At 35.5% G+C, this 20701-nt stretch overlaps 2 protein-coding genes and 1 long non-coding RNA gene across 3 annotated transcripts; all 3 read left to right on the top strand.

Moving 5' to 3' along the window:
* Positions 1-258: 258 nt before the first annotated feature.
* Positions 259-1449, top strand: LOC109792370 (retrovirus-related Pol polyprotein from transposon RE1). Its single transcript, XM_020351778.1, has 2 exons — positions 259-576; positions 955-1449. The coding sequence occupies exons 1-2, from the start codon at positions 259-261 to the stop codon at positions 1447-1449; spliced, it is 813 nt and encodes a 270-aa protein (XP_020207367.1).
* A 1924-nt stretch (positions 1450-3373) lies between these two features.
* Positions 3374-5255, top strand: LOC145950837 (uncharacterized). The gene is made up of 2 exons (XR_014428688.1): positions 3374-3935; positions 4977-5255. It is a non-coding gene; the product is annotated as an uncharacterized LOC145950837 (long non-coding RNA).
* An 11585-nt stretch (positions 5256-16840) lies between these two features.
* On the top strand, positions 16841-18148 carry LOC109792369 (uncharacterized). The gene has a single exon (XM_020351776.2). It carries the CDS (start codon positions 16841-16843, stop codon positions 18146-18148), a length of 1308 nt encoding a protein of 435 aa, XP_020207365.2.
* The last annotated feature ends 2553 nt before the right edge of the window (positions 18149-20701 follow it).

The raw sequence follows: 20701 nt of genomic DNA, 5'->3' as shown, positions 1-20701 counted from the left end.
TCCTTCTCCTTCTAATCTTGTTCCTCTTCGTCGTTCACAATGACCTAGTAGACAGCCCACTTTTCTTAAAGATTTTCACACAGCTTTTACCTCAACTAACACCAATCATCATCCAGGTATTCAATATCCCTTATCTCAGGTATTGTCATATGCTAAACTATCTCCTTCTTTTTTTATCATTTTGTTATGTCTATTACCTCTATTTCTGAACCCAAATCTTATAAAGAGGCTTCTAAGCATGATTGTTGGCTTAAGGCAATGCATGAGGAGATATTTGCTCTAGAGGAAAATGATACATGGGTTTTAACTGCTCTTCCTCATCACAAGACAGCCATTGGTTGTCGTTGGGTTTATAAAATCAAACATCGAGCTGATGGGTCCATCGAACGTTACAAGGCTCGCTTGGTTGCTAAGGGTTACACTCAAATGGAAGGTCTTGATTTTATTGACACTTATTCTCCTGTTGCAAAGCTCACTACTGTTAGGTTAATTCTTGCCCTTGCAACTATGAACAATTGGCATCTTAAACAGCTCGATGTTAACAATACTTTTCTCCATGGCATTCTTCATGAGGAGGTTTACATGCAACTTCCTTCGGGTATCACTCCTTCACTCCCTGGATAGGTTTGTCGTCTTCAAAAATCTCTTTATGGTTTGAATCAAGCAAGTCGTCAATGGTATGCTCGTTTGTCTTCATTCCTTGTTTCTCATGGGTACACACAATCTCAATCTGATCATTCTCTTTTTCTTAAATGGTCAAATAATTCTTTGCTCACTGCTTTACTGGTCTATGTTGACGACATTCTCCTTGCTGGCAATAATATTTCTTAGATTCACTTCATCACTCATCTTCTTGATACCATGTTTCGCATCAAAGATCTTGGCAATTTAAGATACTTTCTTGGATTCGAGGTTGCCTAAAACAACACTGGCATTTCTGTTTGTCAACGCAAGTATGCCCTTGATATCCTTACTGATACTAGTTTATTGGGTGCTAAACCTGTTAGCACTCCGATTGACTACTGCACCAAGTTACATAAAAAATCTGGTACTATTCTTCCTAATCCTACTCCGTATCATCGATTAATTGGCAGATTGATTTACCTCACCAATACTCGTCCTGACATTTCTTATTGTGTCCAACATTTAAGTCAATTTGTTGATTCTCCAACATCTGCTCATCAGCAAGAAGCTTTTCACATTGTTCGATATCTCAAGAATGCACTTGGATGTGGTCTATTTTTCTCTAACAACAGTCATCCTCAGATCAAGGCCTTCAGTGATTTTGACTGGGCTGGTTGCCATGATACTCGTCGGTCTGTGACTGGTTTTGCGGTTTATCTTGGTTCTTCTCTCATTTCATGGAAGTCCAAGAAACAAGCTACGGTTTCTCAAAGCTCCTCTAAAGTAGAATATCGTGCTCTTGCCTCTACAACTTGTGAAATTTAGTGGCTGACTTTTTTGCTTCAAGATTTTCAAGATCCTTTCAATAAATCAGCTTTACTTTATTGTGACAGTCGTTCTGCTCTTTATATAGCTGCCAATCCCTTTTTTCATGAGAGAACCAAGCATATTGAAATTGACTGTCATATTGTTTGTGAAAAGCTCAATTCTGGTTTACTTAAACTTCTACCTATTTCATCATCTCTTCAATTGGCTGACATATACACAAAGTATTTGCCTCCTGCTGATTTCTGCCATTTTTGTTCCAAGTTGGGCATGTAAAACATCCATTCCCAGCTTGCGGGGGGGTCTTAGCTATAGTCAATTTTACTATAGTTAGTTTTGCCATAGCTAGTTTACTTTTATCAGGGTTACTTTGTAACCAATTCTGTTATGCTTTCTGTTTTATCTTTTTTTTTTTTATAAATACCCTTGTTGTCTCTGTTATGCATAAGTTCTTGTTGATCAATAATATTCAGCGTTATATGCTTCCTTTCTCTCCAGAGCTCTCCATTATCATACATGTTACATTTGGTTCATAATACAACCATATAAAATTATAATTTTTGAAAATCATTTTCTATTTTAAAATCGTCCTATTTTGATGGAGTCCACAACCAACTAACATAGTTGCATTCCAACTAGTTTTTTTATTTAACAAAAACTTATTAGTTTGTCTAAACTCTTAATAAAATATGATTTAAAAATGTTTTATTAATTATCTTACTTTTCATTGATTTAATTCTATAAATTTTTTTTGGATTTCATACGTTTTTAGTCATCTTATAAATTTTATTTGGTCTTAGTCCTTCAAACTTATTTACATGAATAAAAAAGAAAATTTGACACTAGGGACCAAATTATTTATTTGAGAAAAAGTTCAAGGGCTAAATATGAGAATTGACAAAAACTTCAGAGACTAAAATTAACAATAAAAAATTGTGAAGGAAGTATAAACAAAATTGACAAAAGTTTAAAGACAAAATCATATTCAATTATTCTTAATTAAATTTTTCCCTTTGCATTGTATTATTATATAGATTATGATTACTTTATCATACTATTTATGCAATATGTGACCGGAAAATGTCAAGGGTAAGGGTACGATATTATGTATTTTGTGCTCAGGGTGATGAAACTAGAGAATTTTCAACAAATAAATTCTTGTGAAAATACTATAAAGAATACATTAATGTGAGAGAATGTAACGATGTTGTGCCTACAAAGAGAAGTTATATATAGCCTTATAAGTTGAAGAATGATCAGCCAATGGTTAAGGTAGCGTCCAGCGTTGGAACTCCACTTGACAAAGCTTAAAACTCCAACAATTGCCTAACATTTTGTGATTAGTGTGCAAGAGTGCATCTCAATAAGGATAATGGATGTGTCTTCTAATATTGATATATTGAGATTAATTTAAGGGATGAAAGTGACATGTCTATTTACTACTGTAGACAAGACCATTTTATGATGAGTGTTTGCGACATACTATATCGACTCAGGAGGCATGTCTATCTGTACATCATGCTCCTAAGATCAATAACTATAAAGGTCAATCAATGGATTGAATAAAGCTTAGAAGTTGCTACACGTGTAGCAGCAGTAACTTTCCCTTTTTTCAATAGGTACCCAACATTATATACAGTTAAATTAGTAAAACACAATTAATTAAAGACATCATTAGAATTTAATATATTGAAACATTAATTACCTTAGTCACATTGGGCCTAGTTAACTTGGATGGCCATAGGATAAAGGTACCTAGGGTCTACGCTATTGTCTGAAGCTTTATAGTGGGCACAAAGACTTGAGCATCATGCTCTCTAATGCTGACAATGTCCAACCGTAGTATATCATCTGTAATCGTCTAGTGGTGGATGGTTGATGCCAACATGTTTACCTTGCCTATGTGCACTATGTAATATCCCAAAATTTTATTCAAATGAAAAGAGTTATTTATTATGTGAATAAGTATTTTATTCCCGTATTTTACTATTTACGTATACGTATTTTACTATTTACGTATACGTATTTTACTATTTATGTATACGTATTTTTACTATTTACATATACGTATTTTACTATTCACGTATACGTATATGTGAACAGTAAATGGCTGCTAAGGAAACCACGAGGGAAGCAAGTTTCAATTTTTTAATTAATTTTAATATTTTAATGAATAGTGCATAGTAACTTATAATATTATTTTAATGAATAGTGCATAGTGCATAGTAACTTCAAAATTTCTATAAATAGGGGCCTAAGGTTTTGAAAATTTAGAATTCTAGAGAGAAGGAAATTCTGGAGAAATAGAGAGAGAAAGTAAGAGAGAGAAGGAGAAAGAAAAGGAGGTTCTGCTCCAGTGCCGTGTTTAAAGAGAAAGAGGAAGAGATTCTGCCTTAATTCCGATTCCTTTTTAAGGAAAGAGAAGAGGAGATTCTGCCCAAGTTTTTAGAGAGTTATTGCGCTAGTTCCAACTCCTACTTATCCAGGTAAGGGGGGAGTGGGAAACCTTGCTTGGGGGTGTGGGAATAATTGTTAAATAGTTTGTTTGTTGGATTGGCTCCCAATCTCTTGCTTGCTATTTATTTCTTTGAATATGTATTATTGATGTGATTTGTTTTATATCCTATTTATTTACATATTAGAATCTATTAATCTATTATTTGAATGGAAGGCTAAGCCTCCTAAGTATTTATAAATTTGTAATCTGTTATTTAAATGGAAGGCTGAGCCTCCTTATTATCTTATATTACCTTTTAAGCTTCCTACTTTACTTAAAAGATCTTAATATATTATTATTAATAAATATGTAATTGATGTTAAAAAAGAATAAGTTTTAGAATAAAAATACCTATGCGAACTTATGAAGATCTTATTATGACTTGAGTATATGAAGTATATATGAGACCTATGCGGACCTATGAGGATATGACTGTATGAAATATGTACTCATGACTTGTGACCTACGATCCATGAATGGACCGTTGACCTGTTGAACTATTGGACCGTTGGACTATTGGACCGTTGGACTATTGGACTGTTGGACTATTGGACTATTAAAGTTGGATTAATAAAATAAATCATAATTATGAAATATGAATCTTATATGTGTAATATGCTAAATGTTGAGTCTATGAATGTATGACATGCATCATATGCATATATTATTCCAGGTGTGCCGCTGAGGCCGCATACCAGTGATGCTAACAAGGTGTATGATCACCAGTGATAGGTGTGCCTTCGGGACACCAGTGATGTAACATGCTAACGAGGTGTATGAACACCAGTGATAGGTGTACCTTTGGGTCACCAGTGATAAATTCTGAAACTTCCGTATGGCGCCACATGCATACATTAGTGAGTCAAGTCAAGAAAATCATTATACATAAGCATATATGTGAGATTGATTATATATGTGAATTATATTGCGTGTGTGTGTGCTATTTAACTTTTATTTCTATACCTGCAACTAAGTGAGAAGTTTCTCACTCCTCTTGTTATTCTTGTATATGTTTATATTTATGTTGCAGGTAATCTTAATCATGAGGATGTTGGTAATGAAGTCTAGAGGCTTAAGTGGGCATGCTCTGATAGGATGTGACATCGGGCTTAGCTAGGCTTCTTTCTGGGATAATAATGTTTTATTTTCTTTCTTTTGAAATTTAAATATATTTGTATGATACAAAAAATTATAAATTGATTCCTAACTAGGAGGCACTGCCACCTTTACTGGGATTAATTTATAATCTTTGTTTTATTATGACTTCTTGAGTTTGGTATAAATGTTAATTACGAATGTGCATCTTCTACCTTATGATATTTATTATTTTATATCACTCTAATATACTTTTTAAATATAGTTAATGCTTATTAAGTAATTATGTTGGGGTAGAGGGTGTCACATTTAGTGGTATCAGAGCCAGGTTGATTCTATCGGCCGTGAGTTATGTGTCTACTATGTTTATTGATTGTAAATATATTATGTTATAGTTGTCTGTGTTTATTAAAAGTTCTATATATCCAGATTATGGCTGGTAGAAATGATCGTGCGATTGCTGATGCTCTCCAAGCATTAGCCCAAGCAATGAACAACAACAATATGGCTGAAGTTGTTCCTAACTGGTTGGAGCAATTTCAGAAGAATAACCCGCCGACCTTTAAAGGAGGATATGACCCAGATGTTGCAATAAATTGGCTAATGGAGATCGAAAAGATCTTCAATGCTATGGATTGTCCTTTTCCTCAGAAAGTGAGGTTGGCTACCTTTATGTTTACTGCTGATGCCCATTTTTGGTGGGAAGGAGCACTTCAAAGGATAATAGATGGAGGAATGCAATTAAATTGGGAAAACTTCAAAAGAGTTTTTCTTGAGAAATATTTCCCGGATGATGTGAGAAGCCAGAAGGAAGCTGAATTTCTCGAGTTAAAGCAAGGAAATGATACGGTGGCACACTATGCTGAAAAATTTGATGCCTTGGTCCGTTATTGTACCCATTATCATGGTGAGGGTGGCGAACGGGCTAAATGTATTAAATTTGTGAATGGCCTTCGTCCTGAGATAAAAACCGCAATTAATTATCAAGAGATTTATCACTACCCAACGCTTGTCAACAAGAGTAGAATCTATGACCGTGATAATCGTGCACGTTCTGTCTTTTACAAGGGAGTTGGAGGTCCTATTCGTGCAGTGAATTCAAATACTTCTGGTAAGAGTAAGCCTTATTCTGCTTCTACCAGATCTCAGGGAAATATGGCTGCTGCCAATAGAACTAAATCGTCCACTGTGAACACTACTGGTAGTGTTGGAGGGTCTGTGTCTATTTCTTCAGGAAGATGTGGAAAGTGTGGACGGATCGGTCATATTAAATCAGAGTGTCGTGACAAGGAGGTTACTTGCTTCAACTGCAATGGTAAAGGACACATCAGTACTCAATGTCCTGAACCACCAAGAACACGTGTCATTGGATCAGGATCGCAAACCGAACGACCAAAGACTATAGGGAGAGTATTTGCTCTTAGTGGTGTTGAAGCTGCTCGGTCAGAAAATTTGATACAAGGTACTTGTTTCATAGCTGAGACTCCTTTTGTTGTACTATTTGATTCTGGTGCAACTCATTCCTTTATTTCCATCTCTTGTGTCCAAAAACTGAAATTGCCTGTGTCTTTGTTAAATTTTGATTTAGTTGTTGAAACCCCTACTAATGGTCCTGTAACTACATCCCTAGTGTGTTTAAAATGCCCTTTGACAATTTCTGAAAAACAGTTTCTAATTGACTTAATCTGTCTGCCTCTTAGTCAATTAGATGTAATCCTTGGTATGGATTGGCTATCTTCTCACCATGTTCTTTTAAATTGCTTTGATAAATCCATTTCATTTGGTGAATGTAAGAGTACGGAATTTCTTAGTGCTTCTAACATTAAAACTTGTTTAAAGGAAAATGAAAGGGTATACATGATCTTATCTTCATTAACAGTTGAGACTGAGAGTAAGCTAGATGAGATTCCCTTAGTGAGAGAATTTCCTGAAGTATTTCCTAAGGATGTGTCTAGTTTACCACCCGAGAGAGAGATTGAGTTCAGTATAGACTTAGTGCCAGGTACCGCACCCATATCTATAGCACCCTATAGGATGTCTCCTAAAGAGTTAGTTGAGCTTAAGAAACAAATAGAGGAACTACAAGAGAAACAATTCATTAGGCCTAGTGTTTCACCTTGGGGAGCGCCTGTTTTATTGGTCAAAAAGAAAGATGGAAGTATGAGATTGTGTGTAGATTATAGACAATTGAATAAGGTGACCATTAAGAATAAGTATCCCTTGCCTAGAATAGATGATCTTATGGATCAACTAGTTGGAGCTTGTGTGTTTAGTAAGATAGATTTGAGATCAGGTTACCATCAAATCCGAGTGAAATCCGAGGATATCCCAAAGACTGCTTTTAGGACTCGTTATGGGCACTATGAGTATTTAGTGATGCCTTTTGGTGTGACTAATGCACCTAGTGTTTTCATGGACTACATGAATAGGATCTTTCACCCTTACTTGGATAGATTTGTAGTGGTCTTCATAGATGATATCCTAGTGTATTCTAAGAATAGGGAGGAGCATGCTGAGCACCTTAGGATCGTTCTTCAAACCCTTAAGGAGAAACAGTTGTATGCTAAATTGGCAAAATGTGAATTTTGGTTGGAGAGTGTAAATTTTCTAGGGCATGTGATATCCAAGGATGGGATAGCTGTAGATCCTTCTAAGGTAGAGGCGGTTCTCGAATGGAAAGCACCTAAGTCAGTTTTTGAGATTAGGAGTTTTCTAGGACTAGCTGGGTATTATAGGAGATTTATAGAGGGTTTTTCTAAATTAGCTTTACCTTTGACCAAATTGACTAGGAAAAACCAACCTTTTGTGTGGGACTCTAAGTGTGAAGAGAGTTTTCAAGAACTTAAGAGAAGACTAACTAGTGCCCCTGTGTTAGTATTACCTGACCCTAGCAAGACTTTTGAGGTATTTTGTGATGCTTCCAAATCAGGTTTAGGTGGAGTACTTATGCAGGAGAGAAGGGTAGTAGCCTATGCGTCTAGACAACTTAAAACCCATGAGCAAAACTATCCTACCCATGATCTCGAGTTAGCTGCAATAGTATTTGTGCTTAAGTTGTGGAGACACTACTTGTTTGGATCTAGATTTGAGGTGTTTAGTGATCATAAAAGCCTTAAGTACTTGTTTGACCAAAAAGAATTAAATATGAGACAGAGAAGATGGTTAGAGTTTCTTAAGGATTATGACTTTCAGTTGAACTATCACCCAGGCAAAGCTAATGTGGTAGCTGACGCTTTGAGTAGGAAATCCTTGAGAATTTCTTCTTTAATGATGAGGGAATTGCACATGATTGAGGAATTTAGGGATATGAGTTTAGGGTGTGAACTAACCTCTAAGAGTATTAGGTTGGGAACCTTGAAGGTGACTAATAACTTGATAGATGAAATTAGAAAAGGTCAGAAGGTAGATCCTTTCTTATTGAGTCAAGTTGAGAAGTTAAATCAAGGTGTGGAAAGTGAATTTAAAATTGGAATAGATGGAGTATTGAGGTTTAGAGATAGGTTGTGTATTCCTAGTGTGCCTGAACTTAAGAAAGCAATACTTGAAGAAGGACATAGGAGTAGCCTTAGTATTCATCCAGGAGCCACTAAGATGTACCAAGACCTTAAGAAGATGTTCTGGTGGCCTAAGATGAAAAAGGAAGTGGAGGAATTTATGTATGCCTGCCTGGTATGTCAGAAAGCTAAGGTAGAACACCAAAAACCTTCAGGTTTCCTGCAACCTTTGGATGTGCCTGTGTGGAAATGGGATAGTATCTCTATGGATTTCGTAGTGGGGTTACCTAAAGCTGCGAAAAACTTAGATGCTATATGGGTCATTGTAGATAGATTGACTAAGTCTGCCCATTTTATTCCCATTAACATTAGATACTCTTTGGAGAGACTAACCAAGTTGTACATAAGTGAAATTGTGAGATTACATGGGGTTCCTACTAGTATAGTTTCTGACAGAGATCCTAGGTTTACTTCTAGATTTTGGGACAGTTTACATGAGGCTCTAGGCACTAAGCTTAGATTGAGTTCAGCCTACCATCCCCAAACAGATGGCCAAACCGAAAGAACTATTCAATCTTTGGAAGACTTGTTGAGAGCTTGCATCTTAGAACATGGGGGTAGTTGGGATAGTTTCCTACCTTTGATAGAGTTTACCTACAACAATAGCTACCATTCCAGTATTGGGATGGCACCTTATGAAGCTCTATATGGTAGGAGATGTAGAACACCTTTGTGTTGGGTAGAACCTGGAGAGAATGCTATCTTAGGACCTGAGATAGTTCAACAAACTACTGAACAAGTTAAGATGATCCAGGAGAGAATGAGAGCAGCTCAGAGTAGGCAGAAGAGTTACAGTGATAAGAGGAGAAGGGACCTTGAGTTTAATGAAGGTGATCATGTATTCCTTAAAGTTACTCCTTGGACAGGAGTGGGCAGAGCACTGAAGTCCCGTAAACTTACTCCACGTTTTATTGGTCCTTATCAAATCCTTAAAAGAATTGGTGAAGTAGCCTATCAAATTGCCTTACCCCCATCTCTTTCAAATCTTCATAATGTCTTTCATGTTTCCCAACTCAGAAAGTATGTCCATGATCCTTCCCATATCATTGAGTCTGACAACATTCAGTTGAAAGATAATCTTACCTATGAAACAGTTCCTTTAAGAATTGATGATACGAGGGTGAAACAACTAAGAGGAAAGGAAATTCCTTTGGTTAAGGTAGTTTGGGGAGGACATTTTGAAGAAAGTGCTACTTGGGAGTTAGAAAGCAAGATGCGTGAAGATTATCCTTTTCTATTTCAGGAAAATTTCGGGGACGAAATTTCTTAAAGGAGGGGAGAAATGTAATATCCCAAAATTTTATTCAAATGAAAAGAGTTATTTATTATGTGAATAAGTATTTTATTCCCGTATTTTACTATTTACGTATACGTATTTTACTATTTACGTATACGTATTTTACTATTTATGTATACGTATTTTTACTATTTACATATACGTATTTTACTATTCACGTATACGTATATGTGAACAGTAAATGGCTGCTAAGGAAACCACGAGGGAAGCAAGTTTCAATTTTTTAATTAATTTTAATATTTTAATGAATAGTGCATAGTAACTTATAATATTATTTTAATGAATAGTGCATAGTGCATAGTAACTTCAAAATTTCTATAAATAGGGGCCTAAGGTTTTGAAAATTTAGAATTCTAGAGAGAAGGAAATTCTGGAGAAATAGAGAGAGAAAGTAAGAGAGAGAAGGAGAAAGAAAAGGAGGTTCTGCTCCAGTGCCGTGTTTAAAGAGAAAGAGGAAGAGATTCTGCCTTAATTCCGATTCCTTTTTAAGGAAAGAGAAGAGGAGATTCTGCCCAAGTTTTTAGAGAGTTATTGCGCTAGTTCCAACTCCTACTTATCCAGGTAAGGGGGGAGTGGGAAACCTTGCTTGGGGGTGTGGGAATAATTGTTAAATAGTTTGTTTGTTGGATTGGCTCCCAATCTCTTGCTTGCTATTTATTTCTTTGAATATGTATTATTGATGTGATTTGTTTTATATCCTATTTATTTACATATTAGAATCTATTAATCTATTATTTGAATGGAAGGCTAAGCCTCCTAAGTATTTATAAATTTGTAATCTGTTATTTAAATGGAAGGCTGAGCCTCCTTATTATCTTATATTACCTTTTAAGCTTCCTACTTTACTTAAAAGATCTTAATATATTATTATTAATAAATATGTAATTGATGTTAAAAAAGAATAAGTTTTAGAATAAAAATACCTATGCGAACTTATGAAGATCTTATTATGACTTGAGTATATGAAGTATATATGAGACCTATGCGGACCTATGAGGATATGACTGTATGAAATATGTACTCATGACTTGTGACCTACGATCCATGAATGGACCGTTGACCTGTTGAACTATTGGACCGTTGGACTATTGGACCGTTGGACTATTGGACTGTTGGACTATTGGACTATTAAAGTTGGATTAATAAAATAAATCATAATTATGAAATATGAATCTTATATGTGTAATATGCTAAATGTTGAGTCTATGAATGTATGACATGCATCATATGCATATATTATTCCAGGTGTGCCGCTGAGGCCGCATACCAGTGATGCTAACAAGGTGTATGATCACCAGTGATAGGTGTGCCTTCGGGACACCAGTGATGTAACATGCTAACGAGGTGTATGAACACCAGTGATAGGTGTACCTTTGGGTCACCAGTGATAAATTCTGAAACTTCCGTATGGCGCCACATGCATACATTAGTGAGTCAAGTCAAGAAAATCATTATACATAAGCATATATGTGAGATTGATTATATATGTGAATTATATTGCGTGTGTGTGTGCTATTTAACTTTTATTTCTATACCTGCAACTAAGTGAGAAGTTTCTCACTCCTCTTGTTATTCTTGTATATGTTTATATTTATGTTGCAGGTAATCTTAATCATGAGGATGTTGGTAATGAAGTCTAGAGGCTTAAGTGGGCATGCTCTGATAGGATGTGACATCGGGCTTAGCTAGGCTTCTTTCTGGGATAATAATGTTTTATTTTCTTTCTTTTGAAATTTAAATATATTTGTATGATACAAAAAATTATAAATTGATTCCTAACTAGGAGGCACTGCCACCTTTACTGGGATTAATTTATAATCTTTGTTTTATTATGACTTCTTGAGTTTGGTATAAATGTTAATTACGAATGTGCATCTTCTACCTTATGATATTTATTATTTTATATCACTCTAATATACTTTTTAAATATAGTTAATGCTTATTAAGTAATTATGTTGGGGTAGAGGGTGTCACACACTAACTACTACGACGTGCCATCGGTGAATAACTACACTAGAACCCTTACCAACAATTCTTCCATTATGATAGGACTTAGGTACCCCTACAAATTCCACTTATGATAGGTATTTCGTACAAAACTTAAATAACCTCCTCTATAATATGTCTTTCAAAAATTGATGCTATTAAACGATGTTGGTTCTTCACATACCATTTTAATATCTTCATATATTTCTCAATTAATATATCCATTGTAAGAACACTGAACCACAAAATCTAACTTCTATGACTAAATGTACAATTAAGTGAATCATTATGTCAAAAAATGATGGAGGAAAATACATCTCCAATTATAACAATATAAAAATTGTTTCATTTTTTAACTCATCCAACTTTTTAGGATCAACCTCTTTTCTACAAATTTTGTTAAAGAAGAAACACAATCTAGTGATGACATGTCTGACATTCTTAGGTAATATGTCTCGTATAGCCACAAGAAGCAACTATTGCATCAATATGTAACAATCGTGAGACTTTAAGCCTAGCAATTGAAGATATTTCATTGAGACAAACCTCTTGACATTGGAAGAATAACCACTTGGAACCTTCATACCCTATGAACACTAACAAAAACTTTTTTTTTCTTTTTAAGACAATGTATAATATGTTGTGGTATAAAATGTATGCTTATCATGAGCCCGTGGAGGTAATTGTTCCCTTATACCCTTGTCAACTATATCTAAACGAGCATTTACACCATTCTCTATCTTCCCCTAAATGTTAAGAAACGTTCTAATAACACTCACAAACATATTACTCCATAAGCATGACATTTATACAATATCTAACATCAAGTATCTTCAAGTACGATAGATAAAAAAAATATTGACCTTTGCTTACATATGTTTTTCTTAGTTAGTTGTTTTTTACTTCCTATGTACCATAGTTAAGTTCTTTACCTATTTATAAACTTGGGCACCAATTAAGGGTATCAAAGCTACTTCATTTTCTTGAAGACTATTAAATACTTTCTTTAATCTATGCTAAGGATGATTATGACCAAGAAATCTTTGTTGTCAAAGGTAAATTGGTTTCCTTCCATGATACAATTGAATATTACATGTGCCATTTTCACATATAGGGAAAACTTTGTGTCCCTTAACACTATAGCCACTTAAGTTGTCATAGACAAGAAAGTCATTAATTGTGTAAAACAACATGGCACACATGTTAAAAGTTTGGTTAGAAAATCCATTAACCACATAAACTCCTTCCTCCCACAACATCCTCAAGTCCTTAACCAAGGGTCTCAGATAAATATTAATATCGTTTCTTGATTGTTTTGGACCCAAAATAATGATAGATAACATCACATACTTCCACTTCATGCGTAACCACGAGGTAAGTTGTAAATCACTACCAACACAGGCCATGAACTATGTTTAATTACTACTTAAGTTATCATATTGATTCGTGCCATTAGTAGCAAGTCCAATCCTATGATTTCTTGGATCATTTTCAAAATCTGGAAACATGGAATCTATTTTTTTTCATTGTCAAATATTAACCAGATGTCTCTGTTGTCCATCTTTCTTTTGTCCATTTGTGTACCACCTAATGTTTTATGCATCATGGACATTAGCAAATAAATGTTTCAATCTTGAAAAAATAGGAAGATACTACAACACCTTCATAGGTGGACCTTTTCTCACCCAATTTTCAAAGTCCCCTTCCTTTAGTTTGTATCATGATACCCCACACTATGGACACTCATGTAAGTTATCAATCTTTTTTCTATACAAAATGAAATTATTAGAACATGCATGAAATTTTTTATACTCCATACCCATTAGATACAATATCTTATTTTCATCATGAGAATGTGTCGGCAATGCGTTACCTTTAGGAAACATGTCAATCAGTAACTCAAGTTATTCTCTAAAGCTTTTATCATTACATCTATTTTTTTTCCTTAAGACTGATCAATCTTAACACGACAAATAATCATGTAAAATTAGTGCATTTCTGAATACAATGGTTTCTTAACACCACTGCAAAAACTATCATACAAATGTATGTGTTTGAAAGAATCAAACCCAACATAATGAATCATGCCCTCCAGTCGATCTTCCATCTCTAATCAACTTGTTCTTTTTGTGTTTGATAAACTTCTACACGTGGCATGTCTAACAATTCACCATGTCATGTCCATATCGTGTAGATTTTGAGAAACCCGTCACACAGAACATGTTATTGTATAATGTCTATTGGCTACCCTTGCAAATTCAAACAATTCACACAAGGAAATTATAACTTTCCATTACTGTTTATAACATTTCTTTGTGCAAATTAAAGAAACTCTTCCACTACATTCTCATATTTAACATAGTTGTGCATAAACAATTCATCTAACTCTTATCTATCACTGCATGTGTTCGTTTGACATAAATTGTGTCAACCCCACTTTTTAATACAAGGTATGGCTTTACCTATTTAGAAAGATAATTATTAATATTTGATTAATACGTAAAGGTAAAATCTCATACATTAAATTTGACAAAATTTTGTCAAATTTAAAATAAAAGTGGTGACATCAATTTCACCATAGTCAAGTATGCACCCAGAGAACAACAAGAAATACAATTAACCAAAATATTGTCAAATTTAAAATGAGACATAACCTCTCTCTCTCTCTTTCTCTCTCTCTCTCTCTCTCTATATATATATATATATATATAAATATATAAATATATATATATATATATATATATATATATATATATATATTCGAATTCTCCAAACGAACAATTCAAAATTAAATACAACAATTATACATTAATTGTGTAACCATTGTATTCAATCTCAAACAAGAAACTAAGATTCACTCACATTTGATCAAATTTAATATTCCTAATAACTACAATAGAACATTTTGAGATAACTAAACATATAATTATGCTTTGTTAAATCCCATATATAATTAAACAAAAAATTGTGAAACTAAGCATATAATTATGTTTAGTCAACTATAATTATGCTTTTGAATTAATAATAATTAAAATATTATTTAATCATTTCTAACCTATAGTGTAATTGATTTAATTATTACTAACTTATGATTAATTTTTAATTAAAATAGTAACTTATCAAGTAATTAAATAAGCATCCAAATCCTAAACCAATCCCAAGTTAACTAGTCAAACCACAAACTCAACTAAATAAGCTCTCAAACCTCAATTTCACACCCAAGTACCAAATTATACACATAATTCTTAATCAAACAACATGTCAACGACACTTGTCAACACTAAGTTATCAATCAAAACAACATATCAACAAACTTAGCATAGAGCACCAATGCACAAAATGGAAGAACGAGAGAAGAGAACAAACCTGACTAGAGAGTGTGTGTGATGGAGAACAAAATGAAGAAAGTCACCAAAGTAAATAACCTTGACAAATAGAGTCATGACTACCAAGATAGATAGATGAGTAAAACTTTTCTAGTTTTCCCAGAGTACGTCTTAGGTGTTTCAAGGCAAGTACTTTAATACCTTCTTGTATAAAAGAGTTGGAATCAATATTTTTTGCTCCTTTATTTTTGTTTTGTGTGCATGTGGTTTTTCTTGAAGATGACATGCTTGATGATGATCACTTATAAGAATTGATTGGGTTGCGGGACAAGTAAACATGGAGGCTGGTTGAATCACCACTATAGATTCCTTCAATCCACTATAGTCATACTATATGGCATCAGAAATATACTTCTACGCTAGGGGCGGAGGGAAAGGAGGACATGGACGGGGTATATGCCCCCCTATATTTTGTAAATGTATTTAAATGGTTACCTCATAAAACTTATAAAAAAGTATTAAATATTGATAAATGAAAATCATCATATTAGTTGACACTTGAGAAAAAAAGAAATATATGTATAATTGATATATAATATGATAAAAAGAAGAATTTAAAAAATAATAATATTTGTTATAATGGAATATATATGATGTTGAGATGTCTACATATGAGTTAATTCTTTTTCATGGCCCCCTAGAGCCAAATTTTTAGATCCACCACTGGATGTAGTCCTTCACCGTAATGTATCTTTTCCCAATAGTGATAGTTGTAAGACACATGCATGGATCAAGCCCAAAATGCAATTATTGGGCCCAAGGGTCAAATTGAGTGTGGTCTTGATGAGCACAGACACGTACAAAATGAAGACGGGCATGTACAAAATTTGGAGACTATGTTGGGCATAACTAAAGGCTAAAGCCCAACCCAAAGTACAAATGAAGGAGACATGCACACAACAAACATTTTCTTTACCTCTGTGCCTTCAAAAGAAGCAAGTCATCACCAGCCAATGGAGAGTCACAACAGTGACGACAGAAATGCAACCAAACTTAATGATCTGGTACCCTTTCTTGAAAGCAACCAAGACATCCATAATGAACAAACAACCAGATTTAAGGGGAAAAAAGGATCGCAGAGTAAGTGGCAAGGTTTGTCTTCAATAGTGGAAGGGAAATCAAATATGCACCAAAAACTCGAAAAAGACGGTGGTGTTAATGGATCCAACCCTACTTTACGATCAATGGGAGAAAAAAGAAAAAAAGGTAACCAGGTATGTTTGGAATCTCACTCACAATGTAGCTCATTACCTGAATCGAACATCATGAATTGCAATAACATATTATGGATAAGGAATGAGAAATTTGAGGTCAAAAAGTTGTGGGAGATGGGTATGTCTTTGGGAGTTTCTCATAGGGGAAACCAGGAGGAAATAATTGAAAGACTGTTGAAAATGGAGGAACGAGACCAATTGGGAAATTGTGCAGAACAGGACAAGGAGGGAACAATGCAACATAATTTATGATTATAGCTTCATACAACGTTAGGGGTCTAGGGAGCAAGGTAAAGTGGAGATACTTAACGAGTCTGATTATTAAAGAAGGGATTCAATTTTTGTGCATCCAGGAAACAAAAATGGCTGAAGTTAGCATATTGACTTGCCAAACAATATGGGGGGATTCTGAGGTAGAATATTTATTTACTTCGGCAATTAACTCAGCAGGAGGGAAATTATGCTTATGGAACAAACAAACATTTCAGATACAAAATCAATTTCAAGGAGATGGCTTGTTGGGAGTTGAAGGCGTCTGGAAAGAGGAAGGAAGGGTGATCACTATTATTATCGTGTACTCACCATGTACACTACCAGAAAAAATCTCATTTTGGGCTACATTGACAACACGGAGAGAGTGTTCACAGGTTAATTTATGGTGTGTGGTGGGTGACTTCAACACTATCAGACACAGGGGCGAGAGGCAAGGCTTAGGTGTCACGAATAGTGAGTCAAGGGACACACATCTCTTTAATAATTTCATCTCAAGAATGGAGTTACTGGAAGTCCCACCTGCGGGCAGATTATTCACTTGGTTTCGACCCAATGGTACTGCACGTAGCAAGTTAGATAGATTTCTGGTTTCACTAGAGTGGTTGCTTGTTTGGCCTGGTTGCACCCAGCTTGTTCTACATAGAAATTTTTCAAATCACTGTCCTATTGTGATGAAGAATACAATAACCGATTGGGGCCCAAAACCTTTCAGAACACTTGATTGTTGGCTTCAAGAAAACAACCTTAGACAACTTTTCCACCATAGTTGGATGGAATCAACAGTGCAAGGTTGGAGTGCTTACGTAGTGAAGGAAAAACTCAAAATATTGAAAGGCAAACTGAAAACATGGAATGCAAATAGTTTTGGCAACATACAAACAAGACTCAGGGAGGTGGAAGAACGTATGAACTCTTTGGACATTAAGGAGGAGGAGGGGGAATTGGATGAGACGGATCAAAGGTCTAAGAGGCAACTTCAACAACAGTTATGGGACCTGGCCAAACACAATGAATCACTATTAAGGCAAAAGTCAAGAGTAAGGTGGCTACTGAAGGGAGATAAAAACACGAGGTATTTCCATGTAGTTGTAAACTGGAGGAGAAGAATGAACAGCTTAAAAGGTATAGAGAAAGATGGTGTTTGGATACAAGAGCCAAACCAGGTGAAATATGAGGTATCAAACTACTTTAGTAACAAGTTTTCAGAGGAAATGTGGCTTAGACCTACCCTCGATGGGGTCCAATTTTCAAAAATCAGCAATGAACAACGAATCTTATTGACTCAACAATTTGGGGGATTAGAAATTAAGGAAGCAGTGTGGAGTTGTGATGGCTCAAAAAGCCCAGGTCCAGATGGTTACAATTTCAACTTTATAAAAAGTATTGGGACGTGCTAGAGGCGGACATAATGGGGTTCATGAATGAATTCCATGCAAATGGGAAGCTACCAAAAGGGACAAATTCCTCATTCATTGCACTAATTCCTAAGGTTGAATGCCCACAACAATTGGGCGATTTCAGACCGATATCCGTAGTAGGTTGCCTATATAAGGTACTATCAAAAGTGCTCGCCAATCGAATCAAGATGGTACTGCCATCTGTTATTGACCAAATGCAGGGCACTTTTTTGGGAGGCAGGAACTTAGTGCATAGAGCATTAATAGCCAATGAAGTGGTTGACGAAGCCAAACAAAAGAATCGAAATTGTATGATATTCAAGGTTGATTTCGAGAAGGCATACGACTCAGTCAACTGGGAGTTCCTACTTTATATGCTTCATCGTCTCAGTTTCTGTGACAAATGGAGACTTTGGATAAAAGAATGCTTGAAATCTTCAAAAGTATCAGTATTGGTTAATGGCAGTCCTACAAATGAGTTCTACACACAAAAAGGATTGAGATAGGGGGACTCGTTGGCACCGTTTTTGTTTCTGGTAATAGCTGAAGGCTTGAGTGGTATGATGAGGGATGCAGTCACCCTTAATTTATATTCTGGGTTTAAGGTAGGATCTTATCAGATGGAGGTGAATTTACTACAATTTGCTGATGATACCCTCTTCTTAATTTGGGGAGGCAACCCTGGCCAATGTTGTTACAGTAAAGTGCATCCTCAAATGTTTCGAGCTCATCTCAGGACTAAAAATAAACTTCCATAAAAGTAAATTTGGGGTTGTCGGATTAGATAACAGATCACGAGAAAGATGCGCAACATTACTCAATTGCAAAGTCATGACCCTTCCATTTGTGTACCTTGGGATTCCTATAGGGGCCAACCCGAGGAGACAACAGATGTGGAAAGAAATAATGCTCAAATACAATAGGAAATTGGCATTGTGGAGGAGCAAAAACCTGTCGTTGGCGGCACGAGTGTGTCTAATTAACTCTGTTTTATCTGGACTTCCCTTATACTTGATTTCCCTTTTCAAGATGCCAAAACAAGTGGTGCGACAATTAGAAAAAATCCAAAGGAATTTCTTATGGGGGTCAAAAGACGAAACCAGAAAGATCTCATGGGTCAAGTGGAGAACAATTTTCCATCCTAAGGAAAAAGGTGGGTTGGGCATCAAGAATATAGAATCTTTTAACGATGCATTGCTCGGGAAATGGAAATGGCAACTCTTCCATCAAGAGGACTCTATGTGGGGAAGATTACTACTCTCTAAGTACGGCGGGTGGCAATCACTTTTGAAAGAGGCAGGCCATCAGAACTCTTCCATTTGGTAGCAGGATTTAACAAGGGTTTGTGGTGGTCAAACAAGAGAAAAGTGGTTTGATGCTACAGTGGAGTGGAGGTTAGGAGGGGAAAATAAAACCAGATTTTGGCATGATACTTCGATTGGGAGCACGACTCTGGCCGAGGTTTTTCCCAGATTGTGTTTGAACTCAAAGAAAAAGATGAACCTCGTCATGGAGTTGGGATCTTGGATTGGCGAAGATTGGAGATGGGATTTAAAGTGGCGAAGAGGCTGGTTTGAAAGAGAAGTTGGTCAATGGGAGGAGCTACAACAAATGCTGGAGGGAAGAAAGCCAAAGAAAAATGAAAAAAAAATTTGGTGGTGGACTTGTGAGGCCAATGGACAATATTCAGTGTCTTCTGCATATACCCTCATTCACAGCCAGCGCTATCTTGCCAGCACTAATCAGCCAATGACAGAGCTTTTCTCCTCATTATGGAAATTAAAAATCCCACCAAAGGTTGCTATCTTATGTTGAAAGGTATTTCACAATGGTCTACCTACAACGGAGAACCTGACTAGGAGGAACATTGCTTTACCGGTAGACAACCAAACTTGTACCATGTGCGAAGAGGAGATGGAGACTATGGTACATATATTATTCACTTGTAAAGAAGTACACAAAATTTGGAAAAGTTGCTACCAATGGGCCTCTATCTCAACTGTTTTGCCTCAAAGTGTGCACCACCATTTTCTCCAACAACCTCACTCGAGATGGTCTAAAGAAGAAGGAGGAAGATGGAAGGTAGTTTGGTGTGTGATAGTTTGGTGTGTCTGGAATATGAGAAACAATTGTAGGTTCAGAGGACATCATTTTGATCAGAAAAGACTACAAGATGATATCTCTTTCTATGCTTGGGCTTGGTTGAGGCATGACAAGTCCTTCCATTACAGCTTTCAACAGTGGCTAAGCAACCCAGGCATGTGTATTTCTCTGTAAGTGCTTGTTGAGTGTATGATTGAGTAGGGTAAGTAGGAGGTGAACTTTTTGTATTTTTATTTCAATTATCAACATCTAAACTTTTATGTATGTGGGTTTGGCACCCCTAGTGCCTCCATAATGCATTTATTTGGCTGATCAAAAAAAAAAAAAACATGCATGGATCAAGTTCGCTCATCTCTATAGGCATCTTAATGAAGATTGTGAAGATCAACAGGAAGATACAATGCTCAAAGATCAGTTTTTTTATACTTGTATTTAGGATAAGGTGAAATT

The sequence above is a fragment of the Cajanus cajan genome, chromosome 1 (assembly GCF_000230855.2).
Source record: "Cajanus cajan strain Asha chromosome 1, NIPB_CcT2T_4, whole genome shotgun sequence".
NCBI lineage: Eukaryota > Viridiplantae > Streptophyta > Magnoliopsida > Fabales > Fabaceae > Cajanus > Cajanus cajan.
The sequence above is the reverse complement of the archived record's forward strand: the minus strand, read 5'-3'. Positions and strand labels throughout refer to the sequence as shown.